Genomic DNA, 20940 nt, shown 5'->3' with positions numbered 1-20940 from the left:
CACCAGAGAAGAACAAATATAAATTATTGCAAACTTCATCAGATGACTGCCCTACATTTCCTCCATCTTTTTAGGGTTTACAAAGAAGGACCATTTCATGTGGAGCAACATGCTGTGCAGCTCCACAGTGCTCAGGAAACTACACCTAACTTAATGGCACATTTAACTGGGGATAAAATCAGCAGCCCTGTGAAGCAGGTCCAGGGGGAGTTCAGCCTGGGTAACACATGGAGTTTCTCCAGCATTAATAATTGCTACCATTCCCTAAATAGTCACCAAGCATGATTAGGCGTATTTCTCCTGCTGCAGGACGAGGGGGCAAGAATGAGGTATGTTTTTACTGTTACTGCTATCAGGTCCTCATGCTGCATTAAGGAAGGATGCTCTCAGCCTGGCAGGAGATCTTTACAACGGGTTTTTACCACCTCTCTTCAAAGTATTTATTACTGAACAGTATCAGGGTCACAGCCCTGCCCAAGCTGCCCTGCAGCCCATTTTGAGAAAGTTGAAGAGAAAGGTGGATGGACTGTTCGGTTGCAGCAGACCTGGCGATATGTTTCTTGTTCAGGTAAGAAGACCTGTCTTTTTGCTACAGGCAAGGCCTTACAAGTGTGGGATGCCTGGAGAGCAGGGGCAGCACTTGGGGCTGGTAGAGGACACTGTAGGGGCATGGAATAGAGAGTCTCAAGTGAGGGCTTCTCTAGACTTGTGAAACTTGAGTTTGTCTCAAATGGTCCCTGAGTTGCACATCCCTCAGGGCATGGGATCAGCCTCTTCCAAGTCTTGGGGATCAGCCTCTGCTGGGCTGCCCCAAAGGCCCCTACTTAATGCTGCTGTATGTTTGCCAAGTTAGTATTTAATGTGTCCCCCTTTCCTTTCGCCTCCCTCCTTTCCTTCCTCTTTCCTCAATCTTTTAGGTTCACTGCTCATAAGAAGGGGCACTTTGCTCCTTTTAGTTCCTTACCCCGTGTAACTGTACCCTCAGCTGATTTAGGGTGAGGTAAACCTACTTTACTTCAGGAGCTCCTGGATAATGGCCCCTTTACCAACAGACACCTTGCAGAAGGGTCATGGCTGTTGGTGTAGAAACGGGGTCATGCGTAACACCACCAGAAACTTGCCTGCAACCCTACCTCATCCTCCAGCAATTTTCACATTGTCACACCCTGCCATGTACCCCTAACACCCTTAACATTCATGCAGAACACCCAATGCCTGGTCCCCAAAGCCCCGGGAGCCCCCACCAGGCTCTAAGCCCCACAGGAACAATATTCATCTTACGTTCAGAGTCTTCTCCTTTGAAGTACCCGATGAGTTTGATTTCGTCATCAATCTGGTCAAAGGCCTGAAGCTCCAGCTTGCTGTTTATGACTTCCACAGGGTCTTCTAGCAACTGCCATGACAAATGCATGTGATAACACAGTGATTTGCAGCACCAACCTATGCCTGGCAGGGTGTGTCACAAGCAGCCCAAGTGAAGAGAAAGGGGTCACCCAATTTCTCTACTGTTTGGAAACCCTAATTAGCACTCTCTGCCTTAATGTGAGGAATCAAGAGATGCAGGTCACCTTGAAAGAAAGACATTAGTAGGTTCACTGCATAGGTGGAAGCATCGAGAAGGAGGCTGATAGAGGACTTAGTAACCCAAATGGATGCTGAGGGACCTGCTGTGATGAGTCTTAATTGCAACTGGCTTTAGGGAGGATGAGAAGAAGGAAGAGCAGTTGAAAGGACCTGGTATGAGCATTGTGAGGTTTTGTAAGTGGTACATATATACCTATATATACTTGTTTTCAAATCACATTTGCTGGAAGAATGCATGTGATAACACAGTGATTTGCAGCACCAACCTATGCCTGGCAGGGTGTGTCACAAGCAGCCCAAGTGAAGAGAAAGGGGTCACCCAATTTCTCTACTGTTTGGAAACCCTAATTAGCACTCTCTGCCTTAATGTGAGGAATCAAGAGATGCAGGTCACCTTGAAAGAAAGACATTAGTAGGTTCACTGCATAGGTGGAAGCATCGAGAAGGAGGCTGATAGAGGACTTAGTAACCCAAATGGATGCTGAGGGACCTGCTGTGATGAGTCTTAATTGCAACTGGCTTTAGGGAGGATGAGAAGAAGGAAGAGCAGTTGAAAGGACCTGGTATGAGCATTGTGAGGTTTTGTAAGTGGTACATATATACCTATATATACTTGTTTTCAAATCACATTTGCTGGAAGAATTGCAAAGAACTTGCTTTTGAAAAACATTAAAACCAGCATGTTAGACAATGGCCAAACAGAGATTTGGAACAGTGGAAAGTCTGGATGTGAATTTTTCTGGGTGATCCTCCTATGCAGAATGGTTTAAACCCATGCTTTGGCCCCACACACATCAGTGTTGATGAGTAATTTGGAAGACCTATCTGGCACTTTAGCCTACTGTAAATTTAAACTTTGTTTCTGTTTTCTTAACTAGTCATTGGTGGTGGAAAGATTCAGACTGATTATTTTGCCTAATAATACTGCTGTAAATCAGGTGTGTTTTCATTAGATGAAAAAAAAAAAGCAGGCAGGCCACCGTGCAGCCTACAGAGAAGGAGAGAACCTCTGGGTTTCTTTTTCATTTCAGACCAGGCTGCCAAGGTACCACAGATGTGTTTGGTTTTATTTCCTGCTTTGCCAGGTATTTTCCTTCTTCAGTGGAACATGTAGAAACAGAAATACTTGGACTCTTCTTTTTTTTCACAGAAAATGATTTTTCAGTGGCACACCACAAGGCATACCAAGCAAAACCTCACAATGCACCTCACCCTTCACTCCTTGTGAGCGGTGCTCCAGTGGGAGGCTGTGCCTCTGCTGTGCCTGCAGCAGCTGTGCAGTTTCCTGCTGCCATGGTGGCCTGAGCCATGGGAACGAGGGATCCCACTGCTGTGGGGTCATGGCAAAGCCCTGACCTGTCTGTGGCCTGAGTAGGGCAGATGCCCATTTCTGTTCTTGAATCCACTTGCATGTGTTTTGGCCACAAGACCCAATGCACACAGCCACAGACATTGTCATGGGAGACCTGAGGTTCTAGAGATCTGTTTCTCTTCCCTGGCCATGCTTCTCCTCATCAGCAGTCCTGCACCACAGGGAACCATGTAAGCAACCTGCCACCCTGGGAAACAGCCCCTGCCAGCTGCACTGCTTGCCTTGCCTCCCTTATCTGTGTTACTGCTTGGCTGCTCATTTCAAAGGAAAGCCAAGCCACTGTAAAACAGTTTCATTACAAAGCAAAGACCGTGGTTTTGGGCTGTTGCCTCTCTCAGGAATAAAATGTAAATAAAGAGAAGTGCAACATGTTGATGGGGAATTCAGAAACTCTTTTGCATTTAGGCACAAAGGTGAGTATCTTATTGTGCCTGTGCACAAAATTACTCAAGAGCGTTTAGTCCTAGGGCCTTGACTTTCTCTCACTTATGGCAGTGCAATTCAGGAAGTTCACTGAAGAAACATTACATCGTGTGTGTCTAGAAATGGAAAAATAATTTGCAGCATAAGGCTTTTTCAATGCATTGAGCTTTTTTAGTAGCTCTATAAGAATCCTACTTCTTGGATATTCTTTCTTTTGAAAATAACTCTTCTTTAAAAAAAAAGGTGTGGAAGACTTTGCAAACGGCAAGGTATTTTCACACCAACTTGCTAACTGAAGTAGGTGACCAGCAGTCAGTTATGTCGGATTGTTGGTTGCTTCCATTCAAATGCTCCATAAACAAGAAAGAGCGCATAATGTCTCTAAGATATAAGTGGCTGGTGACATATAAAGATACCAGCTTTCCTGAGAACTCATGGTCAGACAAGTATTGAGGAAGATGGCAAATGCCATCTCTACCAGTGAGTAGCAAACAGATGGAATTTCAAAGATACACTTGTGGTTTTTAGCAAACTGAGTATTTACAAGGTCTTCTCTGAGAGGTTTTATCTAGCTCTGAGCTTTTCTCTGCTTACATCCAAGAGAAATTCCACCAAGACATCTGTGGCCAGTTCCCCATCAAATTCGATCAACCGCTCATCCTTAAAGACATAGAGGCTCCCCTCTTCAAGCAAGCCTGAAAGAAGGAGACAGGAAACATAATGTTGTTAACACGCCACTAAAAGCATTTTTACTGCAGAATATCTTGCTTGTTATTCCAGCAATAACTCCCTGGAAAATGCAGTTGCCAGTTCACTGTGTTGTTCTATAAAAACAACCTGAGCAATCTCCTGACTGATATTTCATGGCATGGGAACAGACTTCAGCCAGAACTGATGTTAACTTCTTCCCAAATGTTGAACTTTTCATTCAGGTCAGAGTTTGGCCTCATCTGGAAAAAATCTGTACCAATTTGTTTTATCTTGGCTCTCTATCTTACAGCAAATACTGGGGTCTAACTGACAGCTCACTGTCATATGGAAAATGGATTTGGATGTGGGAGGTGCTCACTGTCCAGAGAAGGCTGGACTATATGAACATCAACTGTGACCTGAAAGTGAGCTTCAAACTGCCTTGAGGCTTATCTGACCTTGGCAAAAGGGTTAGAAACCAACGGCAGGGATGCCACAGACAGCAGGGGGACAGATGTGAATGCAGTATCACTTCATTCTGAGTACCACAGCACCTTGTTGGAGGCTCCAAAATCAGCAGCACTGGCCTTCTGCAATGCAGGATTGCAGGGTAGCTTTAGGCCCAAGGTGGTTGGTAGTTTGTTTCTTCTTAGAGGGGCAGAAGCTCTTGTCTTTAGTTAAGCTCCCACTAGCACACACAGCCTCTAATTTGGGAAAGAAAATTACAGTCTGGAATGCTTAAAAAGACTCTGACTTAAGCCTAGTGGTATATTTGTGTGCTGTTTTATTTCTGTGCCATAGTATTTCCGTATTGCTTTGTGGGCTAGATATGAAGGGATTGACAGCACCTGGAAGGTAGCTGTGTGCCAGGGTGAGCAGTACAGCAGCCTTCCACCTTTAGAGCAGGTTTCCTCCTTTGCTTCTGGGAGCAAGCCAGAACAGTTGACAGCTGGCTGCCAAACCATTACAAGACTGTGGCTCCCCCTTTTGTCGACAGAGGTCACCCTGCCGTTGAGGCTGGTGACATTTGGGGACCAATGTGATTGCCCTGTATATTCTGGTTCTGCACTTCTGCGTCAGTCATGTCTCTGTGTAGGAAGAACATGAAGTTAGTCTGCAGCACCTATTTACTGTTCATGCATAGCAAGTTGTGAACTTGTCATCGTTACATCATGAATTCCCATTCTTTTTCACTTGGTTTGGTTTTGTTTTGGCACTCTTAGCCAGGAAGGTTTTTGCTGGAAGGTTCTTGGCTCATCTCTGTCATCCTCGCCCCCACCTCTCCACTTGACCCTCCCCATGTTGGGGTGGACAGGTGATCAGTGTGCAAGTTCTACCATCATCCTACCCATCCTGGTAACAAGGATTTGGCTGCCCTCTATGGAATTGGCTGTTGGACATCACTCCCACACTCTCTCCAAGCTATTCCAGAGATATCAGAATGGGACTCACCCAATTTTTTGGCAAGTTTGGCATCCTTCTTGGAGTCCACCATTCCAAACCCGATGCTTCTGGGCTCCAGGACCTGAGCTGCCAGCTGTGGGAGGAACCAGGGAGCCCAATATTAGCAGCATTGACACCATAGGGTAGCTAAAGGGCATCATGCCCTGCTAGCCTGGCATGACAGACCAAAGTGACCCATATTCTGCTTTTGAACAGCACCAATGAGTGGGATGTGTCACATGCTACCTCTCTGCTGAGATATCCCAGAGGTCACAAGGGTTGGGTTTCTTCCCATTGTGTTGCAGCAGGGCATTTGCTGGCACTACCATTACTGTTCACTTCTGTTTGAGACTGGCACTGGGGGAGGACTCCTGACTGAATCTGGGACACCAAAGCAGTGGGCATAGCTGGAAGAAAGACCTGTGCCACTGACACAAAGTAAAAGCTGTTTCTTCCATGGTGCCTCAGTGGCCTCCTTCAGGGGAGCACAATGTGTGGGCACCATGAACATTTTAACTCTTGAAGTACATGTTGCCAGGCAGCAGTAGATGCAAGCTGGATGGGATGCTGGATACTGCAGCATCATGTTTCCTTCATGCTTGCAATGGGGAGGCCAAAGCAGGCTCGCTTTCCTATGAAATGCTTCAAGTCCTGTCTTTTCTTCCAGGCTTCAGAAACTCCCCAAATCCTGGTCCCCTTTTTTTCCTGAAGAAATACATCTAATCCCAGCCATGCTCATGTTCGCCTCCTTGCAGCTTCGCAAAAGAGCTGCACACTGTTCCCACCATTTTTACGAAGGGGCCTCTTGAAGATATCAAGTTCCTGCCTGTTTTGTGAAAATAGATATGTGAGGAAAGAAGAGACGTTCTGCAAGGGCCCCGTGGTGGGAGCGGCCCCGGGTGAGACCCTGTGAATTCCAGATAGGCTCCTAGAGATGCAGTGACCCTGGAAAACGGGTCCACTTACGCACCAGATGACTGACAGCCCCACTGCAAGCACACTACAGACCCTACAAGGTGGTAATGATGCTCTGAGACCACCAAGAAGCTGTAAGAGCCTCCTCCTTCCTCTTCCTTCCTGCTCCATAAATGCCTCTGATGCTGATGGTCTTCTTGCTGTTCCTCCTCCCAACCCTGCCGGATGGCGGGGGATGATGGAGATGAGGGGTCAGGGACCTCTGGGACAGGAATGTCCCTATTAGGACACAGCTGTCAGTGCTTGGCAGCAGGAGGGGGGCAGAAGAAAAGCCATGGTCAGAGAGCTGGTGGGCTGATTTATGAGGAAGCCCCCCTACCTGACCTATTTTGGCACCCTCCCCCAGACTCCAAGCCAGTTTGAATGTCACCCGGCAGTGCTGCCACCACAGCCGTGTGGCCCCTTGGCTCCCCTGCTATAAATAGCTTCTGCCTGTGCCCAGCCACTGCAAGAGTGAGCAGCAATTAAAGGCATCACAGAGCAAAAGTGGTGGGGCAGCCACTTTGCCTCTGCAATGGGGCATCATGGGGCCAGCCAGCTCCCTGTGCTGTCAGCCTGTTCCCAGAATTCTGGAGGATGGTGGCAGGCACCCTGGTGATGAGGGTTCAGGGACCTTGCTTGAGCAAAGGGGAGAAGAATGTGGTTGTTTATGCCCTTCCACCACATACACATCCCCAGGCCTCTCCCAAAGCCCTCCAGGAGGATATAATCTCCACCAACCCCCCCGCCCAGCATCACTGCAGCCTTAATCCCGCCCCGTGGCTACCTGCCCTGCTGTCCATAGGGAGAAATGCCACCATGTGAGGCAAGAGGGGTGCTTTTGTTAAGCAGGAAACAGATATCTCAATGCCCCTTCCTTGCTCTTTGCCAGTGCTTTCAAACAAAGGGTCTTGTGCTTACAATGGACACTGCCTGAATGGGGCAGAGCACTGGTTCAGGTTTGCACATCCACTGATAAGACATCAGAGCACTGGTCTGACTGATCTGCCATTCCATCTCCTGGCTCAGGCCACAACTGTTCACCTCAGAGCACCTAAGAGCATCTGGTAGCCAATACTGCAGTGAGAGATGGACATCTCTTGTGAGCTCTCTAGACATCTGCAAGTGAGAGGTGGTGAGAGAATATCCCCCTTCAAGGGGATCAGTCTTTACTGGACAAAGGGATGGAGCCTGTAAGATCATCAGCTTTCTGGGACACTGTCAGCATGTCCCTGCTTTTTGGCAGTTGTGTACACCAGCGAGAGGTTCCTCAAAGTCAATGCTTGAAGCTCTGGCTGCTTTGTGACCAGAAGTAAAACATAGAAAAGCCCAAGGAAAGAAGACTTGTTCAGTCATGTCCACTCCAGTCGATATTTGATCTCTCTACTTACAATTATATCAGCCATGTGCCAGACAAAGTCAGAGCAGTTTAAGCCCAATACACACAGGAGATGGTTAGGGTTTCTTGTGGGTGTTTGAAGAAGGTCAGAAATGTGCAGAAAAGCTGCAATACCTGCTACAGACAAGTGGTTGGGTGTGAGCAGGGATGATTGCAGGAGAGGAGGCATTGATCAAGAGTCACGTGTGTCAGAATGTACCTCACATAGCTCTTCAGAGGGTGGGTGTAGCCTTTTAGCTATGAGCATGGAAGCTTGCTGGGAAACAGTAAATGTGTCAGGAAAACATGGGTGATGTGATGAAAATCTCTGTATGAGACTGTGGGAATGCTCAGTAGTAAAAAATGGCCACAGTAATGCTGGAGGTATGCCTGTTGGTGTGGCAGGGCTTGTGTAACTGCATCTAGCAAGACTGTCTCTTGTATGTGTCGTGGGTATGAATGTTTGAAGATGTTCCTTTGAAGAGGCTCATCCCAAAAGATGTGCAACAGAGTGTGTGTATAGGAGTGTGCATATGTGTGCATGTTTGCCTGAGGGGTCAGAGCTGGGACCCCAGTGGGCAGCCTGCCTCTTCTGCTGGGACCTTCACGTTAATGAGAGAATGAGGAGAGCAGTGCAGCCTGTGCTCATCCTCAAGACAGGATCTTACAACAGGGAACTCTTTGAGGCTTGCTTTAGCTCTTCTTACTGTGGCAGCACCTGAAGGCAGGAGACCTTTGCAGAGTGCCAGTACCTATGGTGGCTTTTTCAAGTGCTAGCCATGCGAGGCTGGACATTGCTCCTGGCCTTGCTTTCCCTGCTTTAGGCTACAGCAAGTGAGTTTGACCAGTGCATAGGTGAAGATATGTTCCCACACCTATACTTGAACCCCGTAAGGCAGAAAAATATGGAGTATGCCAGAGTCACAGCAGTTTGGCTACTTTCCTCCTATTCATTACAGTATCAAGCATTTATATATCCCCTTACAGTATTTTCTGATTCCATAATGCTTGTGGGATTTGAATGCAGATAATGTTTCTAATCTTGACAATCCTCTTGGCTCAGGACCTTGGGACACAGGCAACTGCAATCTAAGAACACAGCCCCTCCTCCCAGTCCTCCTCCTCCTGCCTTTAAATTCATATTGCTTGAAGTCTTGGCCAGCCAGAGCCCTTGCCTTTGTGTCAGGCTCTACAGTGAGTAATTTAGCTTCAACAGCTGCACGGGGAGATGGAGGGTAGAAACTGCCCTGGAAGAACTGGACCTAACTGATCAAGCAATCCCTGAGGTAGAGCAGCAACTTTGATCAAACAGAGTTAGCTGAGAAGATGAGCAAAGAGCCCAGTATCTTGTAAGCTCACATCTCATGCACATTTTGCAGCCTTCCTCTGAGGTGCATGAAGCCTTTGCAATGCATACTTTCTAACCACATCATCACAAGCTATTCCTGTGCAGCCTTGGGAAAAGGAGATATGAGCTTGGAAGCACTCCTCCTTTATCCCACATACCTTGGGTAATAGGCATGCTTCAATTTGGGTAAGCATGAGGGAGTGCACGATCCTCTGGGAAGTTTGAGAGGTGCCAGCCCAAAGTGAAGCTTGAGTACCACCAAGTAAGCAAGAACCACCTCATCTTGTATGGTGTCAGCAGTAACAGACACTCCGAATAATGGGTGTGCAAAGACACAACTCCCTGGCCAACATCTCAGCTTCACACCCAGTACACCTATCTGAACCTAAGTGTGATGTTGGGAAACTTTTGGAAGATTTAAGGAGTTGCATAGGGTCATTCTGAAATCCTAGGCTATACAGCAGCAGAAATGTCACTGTCTGCCTGACCATGCTCCTATTCCAGCTGCAAACAACACTGTGTGTGTCAAACCTTGCATTTGGCATCAGTTTTGCTGCTAAATGGCAGACAAAATCCAGCAGAGAGGGTTATGAATGGAGGTGGGAGGGGATGGCTGTCTCAGCATGGTCAGTTTTCATGGTGAAGAGATATTATGGCATTCTGTCCTGGATTATCTTCCCACTTCTCTAGCACCTGCCTGGAGCTCCCACAGACAGTAAGGTTCATCTTCCCCAGCTGCTCAGGCTGGCAGGCAGGGGGCTGGGGCATTTGGGTGTCTGTGAGACCCACTGTGAGTAAACTTCTCTTAAGCACGGGAAACTTTCTGTTTCCCTGCCTAGCAGTGGAGAAAGAACAAAACTCCAGCAATGCAAGGAGAAGAGCAACAGGGGATGATGAGGAAACATTCCCGCAAGCAATCTACATTTCTCTGCTACTCTCTTTAAAGCTGCAGTTCATATTGATGGTCAGAACCTGAGTGATGAAATGATCATGATTTTATAACCCAAAATTTTAGGGTTTTATTTTCAGAAACAATAGGAGGAGATGGCAAGTGTCTAGGGTAATTCCCCAGAAGTTTTGAATATTACACAGGACTCACACCTTCATGCTGTAGTTGGCTTTGCTGTTGTTTGAGCTGGTAGGCAGTTTCTTGGAGAGCAGAGGGGGCTATTTCTCCTTCCTAATGCTGTATTGTCTCCTCTAGCACTCCCTTGCATACCACACTAGAAATGTTTCAGGTTCCTCCATAATTTAGGCTGGTACATTAGGAGTCCTGAAGCATTGTGGTGATTCAAGTTCAGGGCTGGAAGCCTGCTGAGCAGTTGTCACTAGAGAAGACGCTCTGCTGGCAGTGAGGACTGAAGGAGAATGTATGTCCCATCCTCTCACACTTTTCCACCACCTGAGCTGACTGGAGAGGCTGAACCTCCTCTCCTAGAGATCACAGCTTCTTGCACTAAAAGGCAAGTCCCCATATATGGAACACCCAAAGGTCACTCCTTCAGAGGTGGCTTTCATAGGTAATGCTCCAAAAACACTGCTCTGGAGCTTTAGTTCCTGCACGGCCACTCAGCACAGTTAGACATACGACGTGCTCTTTGGCTGCCTCCCTAAAGGTTTCACATAGTTAGGGCTGTATTTTTATCTGCTCCTGGCATCCCTAAGTTTAGCAAGCTGTAAGCCAAAGCACAACCTCCCCAACTGTGAGTGAACTGAGGCTGATGCCTGTGCCACTGAGCACCCATGGGTGCAGGGGCCACCTGCTGCAGCTCCCAGCCAGTCCTCACTGGCACTACATCACAGATGTTTTGCCAACTCAGCTGAGCAGCTCACTCGCCAAGGACAGAGGGGGATGTGCATGCATGTGTGCACGCATGTGCTGCCCCAGGCTGTGGGGTTTGCGATTGGGCTGGGGGCACACCCTGCTAAACTCCCCTTTGACAAAACAGAGACTGAAGGTGCAGTCTGGGGGCTGTCCTTGACAAAAGTGAGGCCTTTGCTGCCTTGTTGTCTTTCTGGCCTCAGAAAGGCTTCTTCGAAACTGATGGCTGGATGTTGCTGTGAAGCCTGTGCAGAACAAAAGCTGATTCCTTTCAGTAGGTGCTAGAGGAGGGAAGTACGCTTGGTATTCAGGCCATTCACCTACGCAGACCACTGCTCATGTCATTCCTACGCCTCCAGTTCCCAGAAATAAGCTGGATTTCTTCAGTTTTTGACCAAGTGGGTGTAAGCCAGGACCTCTGAAGTCCCAGAGAGTCCAGGATGCTGCAGGAGAGAGCTAGGAGCTCAAGTCCTGCACCCACAGAAAGCACTAGCGAGGCAGGGCCCTGGGGGAACAGAAGGGTCATTGAGACAAGAAAGACCTTTTACCCAAGGTGTGAGCAGAGAGAAATAAGAGAAATAAGGGAAATAAGAACTGAGAAAAGCTTTAAATACATACAGCACTCTTTGCACAGGGTTTGAGGTGTCAGAGGTCTGCTAGATGACGGCAGTGTGTCTCCTGCCAGTGCTGGACAGGGTTCTCAGAAAAAGAACGTATCATATATGGCAGCTGGCCTTCACCGGAGCTGTGTCAAAGAGCACGCAGGAATGAGCACCATCAGCACTGCTCAGGAGGGAGCACTGACTCTCCCAGGGTGCCAGGGAAGGGAGGAGCCACTGCTTGGGAATTGAGTCCTTCATCGTCACTGCTTGTTCTATTTCCTTGGGCAAGTTTTCCTCATGTATGTAAGCAAATCCCAATGTGCAAAGGGAAAAAAGAAAATAACTTGGACCTCACTAGGACTTTCCTAGGTCATGGATGTCTTGCCTGGGTGCCTGTTATTTAGGGAGAGAGGCTGTGAAGGGACATCTTTGGTCATCAGACCCATAACTGTGCCATTCAATCTCTGTCATAAAGCGGTCAATGTCCATTTAAAACTCGTTGGACTGTTCTCTCTTTGATGCCCTCCTCCTCTGGTGATTAGGGATTTTGTAGTTCCAGACTTGTTTTATTCATAGCCCATTTGTCCTTAGGCTTTGAGTTTAAATAGCTCTTCTCTCTCACGGGTGTTTAAAGAGAATTATCATATCCCCTTTCCATTCTCCCCATGAATGATACTCAGGCACGAAGGAAGGGCAGTCACAGGTTTTGGTTAGTTTAGTTTTAGATGAAGGGCACTGGCAGACCAAGTTCTGGAGTAAGGTCAGCGTGGGTGATCATGGCATGGCCAACCATACCCAGTCTGCCTTACAGAGCAACAGCTGCCCCAGCCTGTGGTCAGGCTCCTGAGAAATGTCAAGGTCTGGGGTGGAGAACATGAAATGGTAATTACAAACCCCACACATGTCCACTGAGTAGGCAAGAGTGAGCTCAAGCTAGCCCTTTGTGGGCCTCTCCCCTCTGGGTAGGCAAAGGAAGAAATTCACCTCTGTGAGAGTGGTGAGACACAGGAAGAGGTTGTCCAGAGAAGCTGTGGATGCCCCATCCCTGGAAATGTTCAAGGCCTGGTTGGAGGGACTTTGAGCAATCTGGTGTGATGACTCACCCTTAAGGGTAAGTGGCACCTGGTCTACCGGATGACCGTGCCCTGGCAGGAGGGTTGGAACAAGGTGAACTCTAAGGTCCCCTCAAATCCAAACCATTCTGTGTTTTCTATGAAAGGCACCTTGTACAAGAGTTAGACTCTACCCCCTGGGGACCAACCAATTAGGAAGGTCCTGAGAAAACTGGCTGGCAGTTTTTGGGGAAGCTGATTAGCATGGCAGGATAGCCAAGACCAAAGAGGATGGGCTTTTCAACATTTTTCCTCAGTTGCATTTCTGAAGGGAGGAGTGACTCAGAAAGAGTACCCATGAGGTTCAAGGTCTTACACGGAAATGGCCTCAAATTGCACCAGGGGCACTTTAGATTGGATACTATGAAAATGATAGTATTAGGAAAAATTTCTTCACCAAAAGGGTGGTCAGGCCCTGGGACAGGTTGCTCTGGGAAGCAGGGGAGTCACCATTGCTCAAAGTATTTAAAAGACACATAGATGTGCACTCAAAGACATGGTTTAGTGGTGGGCTTGGAGTGCTTGGTTAATGGTTGGACTTGATGATCTTAGAGGTCTTTTCCAATCTAAATGATTCTATGATTCTATGGCCTCTACAGAGGTTGCCTGCAAGAACTGGACAGTGCTCATTTCAGGCGCTCAAGGGCAAGAGTGCCAGAAAAGACTAAGTAGCCTTGGCCTTGCACTCTGTGAGCAAAGAGAACCCAAGCTCACGGGGGTCTGCCATGTCTCCTGGGGACATTTGTACTCTTTAGATCCTGGTCTCTGCTCTGAAATCTGAAGTCAGTACAATCCTCTCCCCAGTCATAATTTAGCAAGGGAGAAAGGTGCCTTTCAAATCATAGTTATGGTACTGAAAGTGGGGTCTGATGCTAGATGCTGCTCATGCAGCTGATCCAAACTCACTACTGAGAACTGATAGAGACTTCAAAGAAACAAACACAGAAATAATAGGTAATGCAGCCTTGGAAATTATTTCTGCCACTGTTACACAGAAAGATCAAGTAACACAGTCATCCCTGGATGTCAATGTGCCCATCTGTGAAACAGGGAGCTCTCTGTAACTTTTGTGACTGCCATATCAGTAAGTGAAATTCTCCTGAGTGCTGTTGCTAAAAATCTGTCCTCTACTGGCTACTGATGAGTTGAGACCTACTTACATGGCCTCAAAGGGCAGAGTAATCAGTGCACACTTTCTTTTTTCTTTCCCTTCCTTCCTTATTTTTTGCATTAACTTACCAGTGTAGAATCCATTTCTTTAGTAGCCACATCCCTCTTTTACCTCTAATCAGACTGGTTTGTGCTAGGGCAGTTATTCATGAACTTTCAGTACAGGGTCACTGTTGCATTGAAGGGACTAAAATACATGGGCTTAATGAGCCTCTCTTTTTTAAGGGTATTACACATGCACACAGATGGCAAGGAAAGAATTACAGGGAAGCCAAGACTGAGTTGCAGAAGAGGAGAGAGCTTCTCAAGTGCAAAAGGAAACCCCCTAACCTCACAGCTCATTATTCTTGCTATGCGATTCCTACAGACAGGAGCTGGCCCACTGGAAAACAAAATTTCCTATTTAGGATATTCAGAGATGATAAGCAAAAGGGAGAAGGTCTGAGAAGTGGTGGTGTGAGAGAAGGCAAAATATTGTAGGGAAGATACAGAGGAGAAGAAAAGCAGAGCAGGTATTTCTCAGTTTCACTGCTTGGATCTTTTCCTTTCCTGACCTTTCTTCATTCAAGCTGAGAACTTTTAGGACAAGCTGCTTTTTCTCTTGCCTGTTAAATAATTACTGTGATTGCTTGGCTGTTTTGTCTGCTTCTTCACTGTGCTCACCTCATGAAGTGTGCAGAGCTCTTGTAAACATTACCGCAGAGTAGGAATAGCTTCTGATAGCTCTGAGACCTCCTGATTTCAATCCCTGCATTGCCCTGTATGGAAATGTTTCCTCACTCAAGATGCAGGTGCTTTCCATTAGCCAGTGGTGCCAAGTGGAGTCATAGAAGAAAGGCAAGCAAAGGAGAAGAGCCATTTAACCTGAGCTATGAAACAACCTGTGCTCATGATACCTCTGCCCTGGGTTGTCTTAGAACTATCCTTCCCCAACCCTTTTCCACCCTAGCCAGAAAACAGTAGGCATCTCCAATCATTGCTTTTGCTATTACCCTGACAGATTAACCCAATAGGCCTAACTTTCCCACCCAGCCATGAGGGGCTGGCACTGCCATCCTTGGAGCTGTTGTCATGCACGAAGGATGACAAAAATTCTGCTTTTGCTCCCAGAGAAGCTCAGCTGGCCCTGGATCCTGCCCTCACCAGGTGGCACCAAGCAGTGTAGGCAAGAGCTCTCAGGACTGCTTCATAATGGTCTTCACCTTGATTTGGTTTCCAGTTTAGAAAGGGACCTCGAGCTATGTGGGAATCTGGTGATGGTTCCTAGTTCACTTGAGTGCAGGGAGCCGAAAACCCCAGGTGCTGTGCCAACTGCAGTATCAGCTTGATGACGTTATCACTTTTCTGGTGATAGTGGGTGTGCACCCCGAGCTTTTGATGGTGTCAGTCAGTCCTGCATGTTGGTCTTTTGTCTTCGGAAGAAAATTTTTCCTATCATATCACTTCTCAGTCTGCTGTTCATAGTTATGGTTTGGTAAAGTCTTTAAGTAAGTGCTTTACTTACATCCTGTCAGGTTTTCAGTTTTATTTTCTAAGTATATAAGAGCCTTATGATTCTCTCCTCTCTCCACTTAGGTCTGTCTGTCAGCTGCCTCCCCTAATATGTTTTCTAGCCCTTGGCCCTTTCTGACCAAATTTTCCACAGTCAGTGATCTCAAACATAATAAGGCTATTGCAAATTTTTTGAAAAGCAGGGATTTGAAAGTGAAGATGCTGAAGTACTCAGAAAGAAGGAAATGTTGCTATGTGAACTCAACCCTCATAGAATGCCAAGTTAAGAGAAAACTTCACATGCTCCTCTCCTGGGAGAGGCCCCAGTCAGAGCTTGTTATTAATGAGCTACATATTTCAAGGAAATCATTCTGGATCTCTCCTCTTTTGGTGTCTAAGATAATTCTTTGGGTCTTTGATATTTGGGATTATGCATTTCTTATAAGGTGCAGGTGGGAGAAACAGAAAGGGTGGACTGTTTTGGAGTTTTCAGGACCTAACATTCATTAAGCCCATTCCCTCCCATGTGCCCACACATGCAGGTCCATCAGGCAATACGATGTAACAACCCTTAACCACCCAGGTCAGACCTTTGCTAGGCTCCACACCTGCCTGAGTGTCTGATGGAAGCTCACAGTTATTCCTAATGTTGGAGACCAGTGCCATTGTATGGAAGGGAGGGCGAAGAACACAATCTCCTTCCAGGCTGTGGAAGCAGAATGTGTCATTGCAGAAAACAAAAACAGCAGGAAATTTGTCAGTACAGTAAGACAGAAAAACATGAGGTGCTCCAGAAAGGAGCATCTTACCACAGGCAGCACCCTATGCTAGGAACCTTCCAAGCCAGCTTGCAGGGAAAAGTCCGGGCTGGAGTATTTACCTCTTAGATACCTCATTTCAGGTGTAAAGAACCTTCAGCACTCAACACCCTGATTCCTCTACTGAAATTAGATATGTAAAGCCTTCCTGAGTGAACTTTTCCAGGTTTGGCTGGAATGAGAGCACTGTCACTGCTCCTGTGCCTGCAGAGCAGCTCACTACTCTGAGCACAAGCTCAAATTACAAGAGAGCTGGGTTCAGCTGCTGGCTGCTTCCAGGGATACCGATCCTAGGCATCTCATCTCACAAGTGAACAGCTCCACATCTTTTCCAAGGAGCCACTGCAGCCATTTCGTGCCTTCTTCCTATGCTGGTGAACATCCTATGTTGATGAAGTCCAACAGCTGTATGAGCTCTGGCAGGGAAAATTGAAAGTGACCCCCATGGCACAACATAGTATGGTTTGAGGTGAGGAAGGTGAACACTGTCACAAGAAGGAGCAGGTTACAACCTGGCTTGTCCACTCCTTTCTTGAGTGCTTTCAGGGCTGAGTTAGTACAGAAATTGAGAGCACTAGCACCATGCTGGGCTATGTCCTATGCAGGATGGGGCATATCCTATTTTCTCTGTTGCCTTCTGAGACCCTCTCCCCATCTGATTCCCTTGGCTGACAGAGGCAAAGAAGTGCTCAGTCTGCAGACTGCTCTGTACTTGGGCTGTCAGATTGCTGTTGCTGCAGGGGAGGGACTGTGAAACTGTGAGACATGCACTGAATCAGCATTGCAAGTGCTTGGGAAATTTTGAGGTCAAAGCCACAAGTGCCAGTTGATGTGTGGCACAGTTAGCTGGTAGATGAGCACTGGGGGACTGAAGCAGTACAGTTGTGTAAAGTCTGCTGTGGATCTAATCCTCAATCTGTTGCCCAAGGTCACATAAGAAGTCCATGGCAGAGAGGCAATCAGAAAACAAATAAATCACCAGAGTCCTAAGCTAATGCTATCATTGTTGAATCCAATACTGAAAAACAAAAGTTTTAAGCCAGATTGCACCCTTGATAGGTCTGAAGAGTATAGGTGTCATGGGGCCTCAAACTGATAGTAGACCATAGAATCATATAAACATAGGATGGCTTGAGTTTGAAGGTGTCTAAAAGATAATTAGTTCCAACTCCTCTGCCATGCATAGAGACACCTTCCACTAGAACAGGTTCCCAACCACCCCATTCAATCTGGCCTTGAACACCTCCAGGATTGGGACACACTTCTGTCAGGTTTCTATAAATATGTATCTAGTAACTCTTTGCCACCTATCAAGCACAAAATAGCTATCCTATTAAATAACAATGTGATTATACTACCAGCAATACTTATTTCGACTGCAGTTCCAGCATAATTGTTTTTTATTTGCTAAATATTATTTGATCATTTACCTGGAGAAAGGAACCTGACAGGTCAGGTTAGTTTTTAATCTTTATTTCAGGCAGTCATCAGGCTTGCTAAGAAGGTCAGCAGACCTTGAACTTGACAGTGGACTTGTTTGGGTCCTAGCCCTCAGCAAACATACTTTCTAATTCACGTGGGGTATATTCATAGGGGTGCAATGCATTTTCTCTTGAAAGCTTAAGTGTTTCTTCTGTCAATTCGCACTTTCTTTTCGAATGTGTCTTTTAGCTAAGAGGAAATATTTGCAAGCTGCTGGTAAGAAACAGGCACCTAACAATCCAGGCTTGCAGCTGTATGATTCCCTAGATCACAGCTACACTACAAGAAAAAGTGCTAGTAATCTACATTGTCATTTTAACAGTGATTTATTTTACTGAGGATTAATGATTCATTCTTTCACCAAAGAATTAACAACACTCTTTGTCCAGTATAGAAGTGAATCGTCGAATTAACAAGTGGCTATAGACTGATTCCAAGCAGGCAACTAAGTGTTAGAAAAACTAAAAGGGACTTAATTCTGCACAAACAGGGAGCTTTTGAGATGGGGAGCTAGGACGCCCATTTGTTGCACAGCTTGATAAGGCTTCTTGGCTGATTTCTCCTAGTGGGATAAAAAGTGGGACTGAATCCAGAATATAAGTGGAATACTGGCTTGCACAGAATGAGAAAGGATTGAAAAATTTTAAGGTATGGACTCAGGTTTGTGCTGAGATTTGAGAAAGCTGAGCTGAGCTGAGTTCATGTTTCTCAGGTTCACAAGGTTACTTGCTATTGCCTGGGTTTCTGACACACAATCCAGAAAGACCATTACCTGGCAAACAACTGAGCACAAAAGAGGCTTTTTTCTGGGCTCTGCAGAATTCAGGCAGGGGGTAATTCAAATCCAAGTAAACAAGCACAAACTTTTGGGTGCTCAACCTCCCCTCCATGAGACCATTTGACTGTCCTGTCCTGTGTCTCTGACCAGAGCTGTGGTATTGACCCAGAATGGAACATGCAGCGACACTTACCTCCAGGACCATCTCTGTCATCTGGAACTGCTTTTGTGAGATCTTGTCAGAACTCACAGGCTCATGGAAGAGCAGGCAAAGCATGTCATACTTCTTCAGGGCCTGCTTGTAGTTCTTCTCGTTCAGGTCGATCACTCGGTCTTTCCCATCGTAAGTGGGGAAGTTCAGTCCCTCTTCTGCCTTGCAGCTGAAAAGCAGGTAAAAACCTGCCAGTATCCAGCAAGTTGCCTTCATAGGGGCACCCTTGGAGTGCAGCAAAGGGTGGGTAAATGTCCCTCTCTTTCTTAACTTGGGAAGAGGGGGAGACCAAAGGCTCCAGGAGAAGTTTGAATCAAGTTTCTCTTTCTGCTGCCTTCCTGGTGATCAGCCCAAACACTGCAAGGCTGGTGGGGAGCAGCAAACTTTGCTGTCCTGGACCCACAACAAAGAGAGAGACAGACAGGAGAAGCTGTCAGGCCAAGCCCTGGATACCTTACATAGCTGTGTCCAGCTCCCGTGTCATTAGGAACTCCATTTTTAGGAAGCAGTTGTTTCAGGCTAAAAATAAACCCTGCAATGAATAAAAAGGACAGATATGACACCATTGAGGGACTTGCTGGCACTCTGCATCATCTGAGAGAGAGGGAGTGAGCAACAGAGAGGGAGTGGAAGATGTCAGTCCTGGGAATACACAGGCAGCATTTGTGAAGGGGCAGACTTCAATTGTACAGGGAACGACGACACACACTTGTCCTACTAGGGCTTGACAAAAATAGAAGGTATTTACTGCAATATATAATAAGGGTATCTCTCTGCATCCCTTTGGGCATCACAGTGATTAGGCTTTCAATAACAGATTTTGGGTTAAACAGTGTCAGAGCCTCATCTGCACCACCAGAAGAAAAGTCCTGTTCCCTCGCCAGCAAAGGAGGTGAGCACTCCTGGGACTCCCTCCTCCTCTTCTTCCTTCTCCTCCTGCCTGGGACACTGTCAGGAGCTGCTGGCTGACATTCAGGCTGTTTTCTGAAACATGTTCTCTGCTTATGGGGCAGCAGGAGAATTGCTGGCCCTTGGACATGCAATTCCAAAGCAGAGGGAAGATTATGTTGCAACCTGCCAAGCCCATAGCAGTCACCAAGCCCCATACATTGCTGGAAAGTGGTTAAAAACCCTAAGGGGAATGAAGAGCGAGAGGCATGTGCCCAGGCCAGTGACCAGGGCAGGAGGCAGGGCTCTCCTCAAGATGATGTTCAGATGCCACCATCACCACTACCCATCCTTTCTGGGACCTGCCTGTTGGACCAGAAAGAGTTTTTCACACAATCCTGTTTCCTTTCTGTTGCAAGATGTCCTGCATATTCCTTCCTCGTCCTGTCCCGAGAATGGTGATCAGTTCCTCCTTCCATAGAAGCTCACCACCAGCTGCTGCTTTGCTGTATCACCTGCACAAGGCTGAGGGAGAGCAGTTCCATGGCACAGCCTCTCAGCTCTTCCCCTCCTCTGACCAGCGTGTCACCTCTGCCCCATGACTGGCAGTGACAGGCAGGGGGAGGCAGGCCAGCTGGCCACAAGCCAGCACTGGGGCTGGCATGGCTTTGCTAGAGAAGGCATGCTGAGGGGCTGGCAGAGAAGCGCTTGACAGGGCTTACTCCCGCTGCCAAAATGATGTGCAGACAAGTGGCCTTATCAGGCCTCCTCCTTACATGCTGCTCCATCACAGCCTTACTCCATCCACACTGGGAAAAGGATGACATCTCTTCTTGGTGCAGCTGTTCCCATTTAATGTATGTCTGAGATTATTTCAATATTTAGGGCAAAAGGCAAGCATTAGTTAGCTATTACAGAATCACAGAATCATTTAGTTTGTAAAAGACCACTAAGATCTTTGAGTCCAACCCAACACTGCCAAGGCCACCACTAAACCATGTCCCTAAGCATCACAGCTACACATCTCTTAAAATACCTCCAGGAATGGTGACTAAAACATTTCCCTGAGCAGATTATACTCATCTCCTGAGTGATCTAGGAGCGCACACCCCCTCAGCTTTCACTTCCAATCTGAACTGCCCACATGCTAACTGAAACTCTGTGGGCAACACTTTTCAAATGTCTTTTTTCCAAAGCCTCCTCTTAGTTCTGCTCATGCCTTTTCAGAAGTTCAATGTTTGCTGGTAATTTAAACTACTAATGATGAAACCTGAGAAATCAGGATAAAAGCCAAAGGCAGACAGCCTCCAAAAGACACTTCCTACAAAGGCACACTTCAGGGGCAGTCATTTTTAAGGTAGGTGTGACAAACCT

At 46.9% G+C, this 20940-nt stretch overlaps 1 protein-coding gene across 1 annotated transcript in view; it reads right to left on the bottom strand.

Moving 5' to 3' along the window:
- Positions 1–18925, bottom strand: part of CASQ2 (calsequestrin 2) — a 33697-nt gene extending 14772 nt beyond the window's left edge. Inside the window, exons 1-4 of the mRNA XM_071572162.1 lie at positions 18661–18925; positions 5522–5606; positions 3974–4074; positions 1282–1393 (exon numbers count right to left, since the gene is read on the bottom strand). Of these exons, the coding sequence (XP_071428263.1) occupies positions 1282–1393; positions 3974–4074; positions 5522–5606; positions 18661–18894 (532 nt within the window). The 5' untranslated portion in view covers positions 18895–18925. The remainder of the gene's footprint in view (positions 1–1281; positions 1394–3973; positions 4075–5521; positions 5607–18660) is intronic.
- Between the last annotated feature and the right edge of the window lie 2015 nt (positions 18926–20940).

The sequence above is a fragment of the Pithys albifrons genome, chromosome 1 (assembly GCF_047495875.1).
Source record: "Pithys albifrons albifrons isolate INPA30051 chromosome 1, PitAlb_v1, whole genome shotgun sequence".
In the NCBI taxonomy this organism is placed as follows: domain Eukaryota; kingdom Metazoa; phylum Chordata; class Aves; order Passeriformes; family Thamnophilidae; genus Pithys; species Pithys albifrons.
This window is presented reverse-complemented; position numbering and strand designations above follow the sequence as displayed.